Source organism: Cardiocondyla obscurior, linkage group LG01, assembly GCF_019399895.1.
Source record: "Cardiocondyla obscurior isolate alpha-2009 linkage group LG01, Cobs3.1, whole genome shotgun sequence".
In the NCBI taxonomy this organism is placed as follows: domain Eukaryota; kingdom Metazoa; phylum Arthropoda; class Insecta; order Hymenoptera; family Formicidae; genus Cardiocondyla; species Cardiocondyla obscurior.
Window position 1 is genome coordinate 2,154,266 of NC_091864.1, and position 12,294 is coordinate 2,166,559.

Sequence of the window (12,294 nt, forward strand, 5' to 3'; positions counted from 1 at the left end):
GATTTTCTCAAATGTAATTAACATATTTAAATTATCGCGATATTTATATGCAAGCATGTCGGATTTGTTCGTCACGAAAATTAACGACGATACAGATACAACAAAGACGCGGCCAGAAATGAGATTCGTCATACTTAGACTCGTTAGTTGAATTGCAAAGTGGACCATTGTTAAAGAAAGAAAAGCCTGGTTGTGAGAGTGATGCTAGAGATATGGTTGCAAGAATGACGACAGAAGAACGTGATTTTATACTTCTGTACGTAAATATGGACGTAACATCTTTCGAAGCTCGTTACGAGTAGAATCACCTCATTACTCGAGAAAGTTCGGGGAAACGTATTATCGGGGCTCTGGGTGGTCCAAAGCACTCGATTTTACGACTCGATTTGGTTTCTCAAAGAGAATTGCCTGGACTCCTTTAAAAAAGGGGTCAGCCATGACAAAAAAAAAAAAAAAAAAAAGAGAGAGAGAGAGAAACCTCCCTAGTAACAAGTTACATAAATTCTTTGCCCTTAAATACTTCATGTCACGAAAACACGGTTATCAGGCTGAAGATTAAACTCTTTAAAAACGCGCATGTTTCTCGAAACGCTCGGTTTTAAAAGAACTCGTAATAAAAAAATTTATCAGAACAGAGATAAAAATGTAGATGCAATGTTTTTAAAAAAAAAGAAATATGATGAATATTATTCTACAATTTTATTAACTAATATCAATAAAAAATAAAATTTAATAAAAAATGTTTACGATCCACGTATCTTCAAACTTTGTCAGACGGTACGAGATATTTAAATGCTATAAAAATACATTGTAAGAGGTACTTGTTTCAAGCATTTAACGAACGAGGAAGAAAGCTCGCACGCAACAAGAGCGATAATTGATCGGGGTCGATGAATCACGCCGCAACCGCAATCCTTTTGCTCCACAAACACCGTCGGTTAATCGGACCGGGTAATTCGATTTTGTGAGCAGTCGGATCAACAGTACGAGACGAAAGCCCACCGAGTTTCAAGTTGCGGCCCTCGCTTCTCTTTAGTCGGGATCTTCTCTCTCGCTTTTTTTTTTCTTTCTTTTTTTTTTGTCCTCTCTTACCGTGCTCTTCCCTCGGAACCGAACCACGAATACTTGTACGTACGTCCGCCTCGATGCCGGAGAAGAGCCGAAAGTATGCAGGCATCGTGTACAATCTGTGCACGGGTAAATACTTGCTCCGGTATACCTGCGGCGCGACACAAACCCAGCCTCCATAAACGTTCCCAGTTCCCATCGCTTTTATTATTTTCCGGCCGGTCTCTCGCGAGAACTATAGCCCCCTCACCGAGATAGGAGGACTGAAAAGTGGAGAAACAAATGAAAAATCTATGAGCTTCCGATCGTTAACCCTTCGCACACGCGGTGCTCTCACGTGCGCCGCGATGATTCAAGCGCATCCGTCTATATCCGTTTTTCCTTTTGCTCTCTCGCAGAGTCTGTGCGGCTTAAAAATAACCCGAAAGCGCGCATCTCATGTGGTACAAGCTTAATTGCCGTAAAGTTGTCAGAGTGTAACGACGTGACGGGAAGTGATCACTTTAAATAAGTCAGGGTGGCCCGCGAGAAATTCATTATCTATATGCGGCATCGTTATTGACGAGATGTGATTTCTTTTTAAAATCCCGAGCTACAATAAACGGTAGCCTATGTCCCAAATTAATATTATCGTCCCGTTTATCTCTCGGGTGTTGCGCCGATAATTGCCTCCAATTATAAATTCCCCCGATACGCTCAATCAATTCCCGATAATTCTGTGATCGCAATTAAGAGAATGCGTCGTGCCACGAGGGGCGCGTAGTGAACGAAGGTAATCCGTGAATGCAAATGATTCTCATATTTCGCTCGGACGCGATCTCGCCGCTTCAATATAATTCCGAGTAATTAAATTTCACCACGTAATTGACACGCTTTCGATACGAGGTGCAGAAGCAAGAAATTCATTCGATTTATCACCGACGCGGTAATCTCGCTTTCCATTCCCGCCCGCCTTCGAGTCACGATGGCGAATTTGCGACCCTTGATCCTCTTTATAACGGGATGTACTACAAATATTTTTATCCAAATACGGCGCCGCATCACGTATCGATCATCAATAGCACCGTAAGGAATATTTTCCAATATTACTTCATGATCGAGTAATTTTATTCGTACCGCCGGTTCCGAGTACAACAGCTGGATCGGTCGAAGGGAAAGAATTGGCATTTAAATAGTACCGCGCTACGATCTTCCGCCAAGAGCGCGATAGGGCGAAATTGATTTATCGCCAGTTCCTTTTATACCTCGATTTTCTCACATTTTGTTCTGGCACGACCGGTCACGACATGCCATCCTCGCGTTCGAGTGTTGGCTCATAAGCTTCCATCAGCGACGATTGGCGTCGTGGTCGGCAGCCTTAAAATATTTCGCACACCTGTGAGGACGTAAAGGTTGATTTTCTTCTTTCACTTAAGTGCTTTTGACACGGTGGCCATCAATCTTTTTTTTTTTTTTTTGTTTTTTAACAAACGCAAACGGGGATGCTAATTTTTTTACGCAGATAACTACAAACGTTATGTAGGGAGCTTGTGTTTCGTAGATCGTGTAGGTGGCATTTTTAATAGAAACTATCAGTATTTAATTTAATTATGCTTCTGCGTAGTCTGGTTTCGAAACGTTTCGAAGGTGCGTACGTCTTTTCGCCTCGAGATCCTTTCGCCGGCGCGACCTTTTCACGCAGCCCGCCACAACATCGCGGTAAAGTAAGATTCGCGGTGCGATAAACAAAGTGTCGCTTTAAATTTCGTTCCGCTTCTTGACTTAACGAAAGCCAATTTCCAATACGAGCGCGACTCGCGTGTGTGCCTTCCCGCCCCGCGGGATCCTTTTATTGCGTGCGCGAAATCCGCAGAGATAACGTCCCGTAAAACTTTCGCTTCGTCACAAATAAAATGACGTTTTAATTATCGGCCGGTTTCGCGAGAATCAAAGAAAAGCAATTTACACGCGAAGACACGAGTGCGAATACCGTCGTGCGTTGCGATCCTGTTGCTAAGGAAGTCTTCAATAAGGCTCGAGGGCAATATTATCGAGCTCCGAAATATCTTAATAACCCGCTCCCTGACGGTTCGAACGCAGCTCTGGATAATAATTCACGCCATTCACTCGGGCGGGCAAGTTGTTTCTACAAAGGGCAGATTAAAAAAAGGGTTAATAATAAAAAAATAAGATCTAAAAAAAATAATTTCGTGTATGGCACGGCATTTAATCGATCGCATGCAACATATACATACTTATACGTTATCAAGCTGAAAATTATTGAGAAAGCGATATAGGTTTGTGATAAAAATAATTTATAAAAGACGCCAGAAATAGATTCAAATTTTTTTTTTATTCTATTTTAATATACAGAAAATAGTATGTAAGTCAGTAAATAAATATTTGAAGAATAATACTCTGCGTGGAAAATTCACGTCGTCTCTAGTACGCGATATCAAAATTGCGCCGCGTGATTAATTATTTCGATTACGATCTGTTATCGGGTTACGGCGGCCTTTGATTTATTTCTTTTAATTGACGACCGTGAATCGATGATACGATTATCGCTCCGCGCCTGGCATCTCGGAGGAGCCCGGAGGTTTAATCGCTTCACCCTATAACGCGGACGTTCCAACGGTACGCTGTGAGCAGAAGGCAAAAAGATGGCTGGCCGTGAATCCGTTGTACGTAAGGGCCGCGCGGCGCGGTCTGTAATTATCGCCAGTGGCCGTGGGAATTGAATTACGAGGTAAATTCGTGACATGCCATAACGGTGGCTGTTCCGACAAAAGGCCACCGAGCCGCCCGACGTCCACCTCGAGCGTATTCGATGATTTCGATCGGGACTATCATGATCCACGGTGATTTGTACATTCCCATTATAGATAGCTATATAAAGACCGCCGATCTTTTTATCTTTTATTTCTCACAGTGATTTTTACTGCTCTATCAGAAGAGATGAACAACTCCATCGAGGAGAGATTTCAATTCTAGGGAATTATATCGAGAATTCAATATAGCGTTAATCAAATTGTAAAGTAGTTGCGAAGGAGAGAGATAAAGAATCAAAGTTACACCGTGTTCTCGACGTTTTTGTAGCAGCAAAGAAATGCAACATCACGCGCTACGCCACGGCATTTAATTCAAAAGCGTCTCTCTATCCATAACGATCCGATAACGCATAATGTTGCGCGCGCGGTCATAAAGTTCGGATAAAAAGGCACACGTCGTGTAACATATCCGTGATCCCGCAAGGTCCGGGCCATGAATAGGAAAAAGGAACAAGCCCGCTTTCGGACGAGAAGCGATCTTCCACCCTACGAGGTATTATTTTCGTGACTTCGTCCGTCTCTCACTTCCCTTTCCCCCCCCTCGCTTCAGTCCCGCCCTCCCCAGAAAGATAATTCATTCACCCGGCCAAAGGAGAGGACGGCGTGTGCGCAGGTTCGAGGACCTCGAACAAGCGGAGGAACGACGGCGACTCTCGACTCGTTAATCCGTGAACAATGAAGGATTCGAGCTTCACTCCACTCGACGCGAGTACCATTCGCTGCTCCTTTTCACGTTCGATACCTCGTCGCAGGGTTAGAGGTGACGTCGATCTACGACGAGCGATAACTTGGTCGTTTCATTCCGGCGCTATTCGAGGGAGGCGGCTTGACGCGCGGTCCGATCCTTCCGCGATCCTTCGACAGGATAATTTCTCTTTTTGACGATTCACGCGAGTGGTGCAGCGATATAAGTAGTAGGCACGTTGATTCCGCTATGACTTCTTTAAATATGTTATTAAAAATTATTTTACTATTATTTAAGCGTAATTCCAAAACTGTTTAATCACACGCGCAATTAAATTTTTATCCCGTATTATTAACGTACCGTGAAATATATTTTCTTATTCGTGTCGCTGCTAATAAATTTTTTGTAACTTTGAAGATTGGTCGTTGTGCAACTTCTTCCCTTGAACTTAACTTTTTTTTACGAATTATTAATTGCATTAGAACTGCATGAAAGATAGTTCATTAGCCATCGTATCGTCCTGCATAATGGATTTTCTGTTTTGTCTCGCATGCAAAATATATTAAATGCATTTTCAAGATTCCATTAAGAGTACTAATGAATTGCATACGATCACGGACAGTTACCATCCTAACTCCTCCTCTTTCGCCGCAAGGAAAGGCCAGCATGTGTCGGCAAAAAAAAAAAAATAAAAAGACGCACGCGAATCACGGCGGTGATCGCTCCCTTCTCAATGTTTGACGATCATTTGTAGCCGTCTACTAATTATTGCGCAACGCGGTCTCGGCCCTCTCGCTGCGCAGCGAGATAAAGGTTGTCCGTCAGGCGGTCTTCTTCAGGCACGGACAAATTAATTTATTCCATCGTACGCGTGGGAGGCGGGGTCGATCCCGACACTCGGTTATGCCAATCAGTAGCGCAAACAGAAGTTGTATGAGAAAAGAGTTAACGGTACCGTTCAATTCCGTAAGAATTTTCTTAGGCTACTAGGAAGCAACTTTTAACCTTTCCATATATTAGGTCTTTGCAAAATATGTATATATATATTTTTTTTTTTAATTAAAAAAAATTGAATTAATACATTAAATAATTTTAGACGTGACGAATAAAACTAGCTATATTCGTCTGATAAAGTAGCACAGATCGTATATTTCCCCATTAAATTGCTGCTTCGGTAACGATATAAATTGCCCCGACGTAGTGTCTCGCGAGGTCGCTACACTCTCCAACTTACATGACTAAATCCAATTTTGCTTCCCTCGCAAAGCTCTCTAACACATGCACAATCGACTTTCATTCTTCGTCGAATGATCGTTTCCCTCCGCGACGTTTTCCATAATTCAATTTCATTCACGGCGCTCGAAGTAAAAATTAGATTTCCAGACGCAGTCGTCCACGGAAATTATATTTTCTTTTACCATGTCAATTTCAATTTGCGATACCTTGATTATAGAAAAAGCGGATAAATAAAGTATGAGAAAATTCCAAGAAATAATCCAAGTCTACTCTCGTTTTGCGTATTCGATTTTCGATAATACAATGTACAATTATGTAAAACGGTTCGTACGGTTATATGTTATACATATCAGATGACATTTGCGATCATCCGTTTCGGAGAGATGGAAAATGTCAGTTTCGGTACGCAGCCGTCAAAAAAAAAAAAACAGAAAAAAAAATGACGCGGGGATCTACGTTGACGTGTTTGAGCATTGGTAATTTTATATCCAGCAAAGGAATTTCAGATCGTGTCGACGAAATTCTCGTCTCGCCGTCACGAGTCCCGTAATCGGATTAAGTCGTCTCGCATTACTTTAAATCCATCCGCAATTAATACGTCCACCTTCTAGTGGTAGTAACGGAAAGACGTCACCGATAAATCTGCTCGTTTCGCGCATACGGTCCGTCTGATGCATCGGACCGAGACTTGGTAGCTAGCGACATGACATATCATCAAAATACGGCCGTCATAAGTAAGGCCGCCGCGTATGAGAGAGAAAAAGAGACGGAGAACGAACGAGAAGTGTGGGGAATATAAACGCGATTATATTTTATACTCCGCGCTTATGAATCAAGCGAGCGGAAACACGCTCGTTTGATCTGAAACTTTGAGAAATTTCCGTGAGTAACCGGGATTAATAAATTGTCACGTGCAATTGCAAAGTATGGAAGGTAGCAATAAGCGGTTTGATTTAATAACATATCTCGAGCAGATTTTCCATGCAACATTCTCCCGTGCAATCGATGATAACACGTTACGCCGCGCGCCGGCTTTTATTCGCGGCGACATTTAATTGATTCGTTTATCAAATTATTTTAAGCATAGCTTGACTGAATAATATCGGGCGCTAGCCGTTTAATTACATACCACGTGCATGCATTTTCTAAGATCTCTTATCGTTGCTATCGGTACCATCTAGAACGTTTTATTTCACTGTTACAGCTTTTAATAATTTGTCACGCATGTTTATAAAGTGATTAAATTAAAATATTGCCGTTGGTAGGCCCGATATGCATGGTTGCTAAAAAATATTTAATACTATTCACAGTAAGATATACTTTAGGCTTTGTTTACTAATTTTCGACAGATACATTTTTTTTTTTTTTTTAATAGCATATTATTATACATTATAAAATAATTAATTTTATTAATACACTCTCTAAAATTGCGCTTAAAATACTTTATTAAAATAGTATTTACAATAGTACTGTTCGTGTCCCAATCGATTGGAATAATTCGCGATAAACATATTTCAAAGTCTGCTCACGTGGGAGTTGAAAGGCGCCAGTCTTCCAAGAGAATCGCTTTTGTTCTGCATTTTATACTGCTTCTTCACCCTTCAACGATCGTAGGTCCATTTACGTGGGTCGACAATAAAGGGAAACGTTAATATGTGGTGACAGGAGATTGCCTAATAACGCAAGCCTTATAGATACTTTTTTTTTTTTTAATTTTCTATGTAAACGAAAAAATTTTTTTTTATTAAATCTAAAATATTTCGTGCATTCGCACACTTAATATAAATTTTCTTTAATCAGTTTTGTCGCGCGACAAGTAATATTCAATTTATTGCGTAAAACGGAGTATGTAGGGCGTGTAAATTATTACTCGCGGTTCTGTAAGAAAAGATAGCAAAAGGACCTCGCGCGCAGCCGGGATTCTAACAACGACGAAACGTTTCTTCGATCGTTGCTCAATCCTGAAGAAAGTTCAGCGGCGAAGCGGGCTGCGGACGCTTCGAGCCTTAACGGCTTCGGAAACCGGCCGCCCGGTAAATTTTCTTGCCGGCGCACTCTTCTCTCGGTGCACCCCATTTACGGACCTGGCGAGATAGCGTGCAATGCCAATTTATTAGTGATGCCCCTTAGCCTCGGTCAAGAAGGGGGTCTCTCTCGCGCTGGTCGCGCCCATAAAGGGGGTGCCGGAGCACCTTACTTCGTGAGAATCTCGACGACGACCGGCGACTTTTGTTCGCCACGCGAGCCTCGCAAACTCTTTGTTCGCTGCTGAATTTACAGCGCGCTTTAATCGCTCATAAATTACTTTGCGCTACGCGTCTCGAATCGATTAAATCACTGATAACTTCTCGGTTATCATAAAAGTTTCACATATTTCCCTCCCTTGTCGCTCGTTTTTTTTTTTTTTTTTTTGCCATTAACCCGATCGATTGTCGTGACCCAAGTCCTTCTTTGGAGATTTATACAGCTCGTTTATTATCGCGGATCGCGCGACAGACGGTCAGCGGTGCGTCGCTCATTGTCGCTGGCAACCGTGAAACTGTAAAACGCGGCTGTAAACGCGCGCGAATAAGAGCGAGCATTACTGGCGAAGGTGTCGTCTCTTCTTCGAGATTATGTCGCGGATAACAGCCGCGAGTTGCAGGAAGATCTGTTTACGATACCGGCTCCTTAGTTTCTTGCGCCGCTTTTACACCTCGGAGAATCATTTGGAGTCTTGCGTCTGATGATATCTTCACGCTTAATGATGCTCTACTTCGTCCGGATGGTAACCGTTAATAATTCTAGTAAAGCCTTTTCTTCGGAAAGCATTCGAGAGTGATCGGCCGTGCGATTACGTAAAAGCAATTGATCGCGGCAATTTAAAAAAAAAACGGGATAGTATCGCGCAGTTGATCATTTAAATTATAACTATGATATTAATAAATATTAATATTTTAATTTTACGCCGCAAGTTGTATTTCAAGATAGAACGTCGATCCTTTAGGTTATCATTGACTTTCTTTATTCGCGCATTGGCTATAAAGCCATTTATGTCATCCGATGCTAATACCAGCGCATCCTTACAAGGTTGTGGATGCGTTTGACGAAAGAAGCCGTCGCTCGCGATCGTGGGAGCCGTTCGTTGCTTTTTTTTTTTTTTTTTTTCTTTTCTCGTGCCGTGTCACGTGGATGCTGCTTCGAGAATTCCTCACCGGTGATCACGGGAGGCAAAACACAATCCATGTTTCTCCGATACCGAGCGCGAGATCGGGCGTAACTCTCGTACCGACCACTTTTCATTTTCGTGGAAGAAATAACGTTGGCTTGTAAAGGAGTTTGCGAGTGCTCAGTTGTTTTATGGGAAAGGAACACGATACTGTAATTCTAATATTTAATTTTGCATTAGAAAAAAAAGAGAAGAAAAAGAAACATGAAGCAATAGGAAATGACTAGTATAAAACTTTTTTATTGGCGCAGAATTATCTTTTAATTGTACTGGAAATCTTAGTAATTGCTACTGTAATATGACCGAGATCTCCACATCACCGACGTATCGTAAGGTCGAGGTAAGGTGCGTCAAGTACGGTCCTTGACGTTCCTTGATGCAAGGTTATCCAATCCCGCCTAGTATTTACACGCGTTAACTTCAAAGAACGTAAACGGAGTACCCGTTGAACCAAGTGGTTCGCTCTGAAACAGCTTCTCAACACGATCGGCGTAGGATCGACGGTCTCTCACGCAATAATACAATCGCTACGGTAAGCGATATTATCGCTCTCAAAAATAAAAATTATAAAACTAAGTTATTAAAGAAAAATAATAATTATTATTATTATAAAATATAAATTAATAGATAAAATATAATTTTTTATATAAATGTAAATTTTCGTCGGCGCTGATCGTGTATGAAAAATGCGAAGCTGGAATGCGAACATAGAGCGGCAGCGATTTCACTCACGCTTCCAGATCTAGCTCCCAGTTTCCGTGTGCTCTCCTTCAGTGGCCCCAACACGTTTATTTCGAACGAGTCAGACGCGCACGTACGGTTGTCTGTTTAAACGGCCTTATCGCCCGATAATTCCGTTGTGTGCCGGCGCGATAAACTCCGCGATTCTTGTATACACCGTCCGCATAAAATATCCAGCACCCTCGAGGGCCGAAAGGGGGCAACCTTGAGCCAGTAATGCATTCGTTGTTTGCTTATGACCTACCCCATGTGACGAGGCACGCGATGCCGACGGCGACTGGAAACCGGAGGAGCATGTGCGGCCAACGCAAATATTTAGCCGGTAAAAGGCGGGCAGCCTCAGGAAGAGACCGGCATCGTAACGCTTTCCCTTTTTCCTTCCTCCTGTCATAACAATGTTGACGCGTAAACGTATTCCCCTGCAGCCTCAGCGCCGTCGTACGCGGTGCACGTTCGCGCATTCTGCACGCCAAACGAGACCGGGGGTATTCTCGTTAATACTGCCCGCCACGTCAAATACGTCATGTATTTCACGGCGAGGCATCGGCCGTGCAAATTAAAGATCGCCGATGTAACGATTCTATGATGCCCGAGGGCAATCCGCGCTCACGAAGCCACACACGCGCCGTCGACTTGGTCTACGAGGTAAAAGAGCCGGATAATTGAAGCCGGCTTCTCCTCGGGTCCGAATCGACCGTTCTGGACGAGGTCCTTAGAAGGAAACGGAGCCGGTATCGCGGACATGCGATCTGTCTTTATGGTCCGAAAGTGGGCGTCGGTCCGGTCTCACAATGCCGGCGTAACGACGACACAACGAGGACAACGACAGCGACAACGGCCACGACAAAGACGCGGCCCGACAGCAGGATGAAGGACTTCTCCTGTCTTGTTAAATCACGACTGCAGTCGGAGATGCATGCAACTGTATATCCCGTACATGCTTGAGACTTGCAAAAGCTTTAAAGTGTGTGATATCTTTATAAATGAAAAAGAGAATAATCGCTTAGCAAAAAAAAAAAACAAAATTAAAAAAAAATATATTAATATTTATTATAATATTAATTAAATATTCTTTAAATTAATCGAAGATTTCTTATACTAATTTATTTTTTTTTCATTGATCTATCATCTACTGCTGTGATAATTAAATATATTAACAAACAGGAAATTCTAAAAATACTTGTGAGGAAGCGTTTATTTAAAATGTAGCATAATATTGTGTGCTATGTAATGATAATGCACGATACATGCACAGTATCATTCACCTGTCTAGCGCTCAACAAAGCGTCCCGTAATGCAATATCCGCCTACGTGCGCGCAACATTTACGATTTGTTACGCCGCGTGGTATTTCATAACTCACGTTCACGTCAACGGCAACATCAAAACATAATCGAGAGACACTAGAGTATTTATAAAAAATATACATGTAAAATATTCAACTATCGACTTATATGCTATTTTAACGAGCGAGCAATGAAAAGATAATAGACGGGCAAAATAGAGAAGCCAGTAGGAAGTGGCTGCTGATTTTCGTCGCTTGCCTGGTTAAAACTGCTTATAAAAGGCACATTTCTCGCGTTCCTACGCGTAGATAAAGGATTCAACATCCGCTTCTGCGAATAACACGTGATATATTTTTCTCGGATGGGGTGATTGTCCGAGAAAAAAAGATAACGAGATCGGCGCGATGCTGCGCTCCTCTATTCGTCGCGTTGATGGGACACAGGCGAGCGCCAACTAGTTCTACGCGATTTGTGACTGCTTTGAATTAATTATCCGTCACGAGATCCTGCTCTCGGCGGGGTTTCCGACGAGCCGCGGGAGACCTGCAAATCCGGCCTCCGGCAATGAGCTCGCGATTTTTATCTCGGCGCGCGCCGCTACGACGACGCGAGACGAAGATGCCGTGGGTGTAAAGAAAATAGATTTCACTTTCCCCTTTTGATTTTCAAAAATTTTGAATCATGAATTATTAATTACGCTACAGCGTGATATCACTGCGCTAATATCGCTCTTTACAATACGTCGTAAAAAATCGACCGAATTTACTGACGTCTCGACGTTGTTATGTAAATTTCAGGTCTACCAAGTGGAGTACGTGATAGTAAAGGCCGCAAACTCGCCGAGACCCGCGGGCTGGATTCTGGAGAGATCTTTGGATGGCGAGAACTTCCAACCATGGCAGTATTACGCGCCGAGCGACGCGGAATGTTGGACGAGATATTCGGCACCGCCTGTTGCTGGCAAACCCGTTTACATAGCTGACGACGAGGTCATATGCACCAGCCAATACTCCAGACAAACCCCCATGGAGAACGGCGAGGTGAGGACATGTTTCTTGTTTCTCAAAGCTCGAAAAAAATGTGGCTCGGTATCAGCTTCGTTCTTTTGCATTTTATCTTCTTTTACGTCTGTTTGTCCCTAAAAAAATATTAGCGCTTTGTAATATCAATCTTATTTTACACCAACAGGATTTAATAGAGTTTCTTGATAATCTTACTAGTTTTTGCATTCTTAAAATAGTATCGTAATTAATTCAGTAAT

General features: G+C 42.5%; 1 protein-coding gene across 1 annotated transcript in view; it reads left to right on the forward strand.

Annotated features, from left to right (window-relative positions):
• Wb (wing blister) overlaps nucleotides 1-12,294 on the forward strand; it is a 102,574-nt gene that overhangs the window by 18,851 nt on the left and 71,429 nt on the right. The window contains exon 3 of the mRNA XM_070658580.1: nucleotides 11,831-12,073. Within this exon, the coding sequence (XP_070514681.1) occupies nucleotides 11,831-12,073 (243 nt within the window). The remainder of the gene's footprint in view (nucleotides 1-11,830; nucleotides 12,074-12,294) is intronic.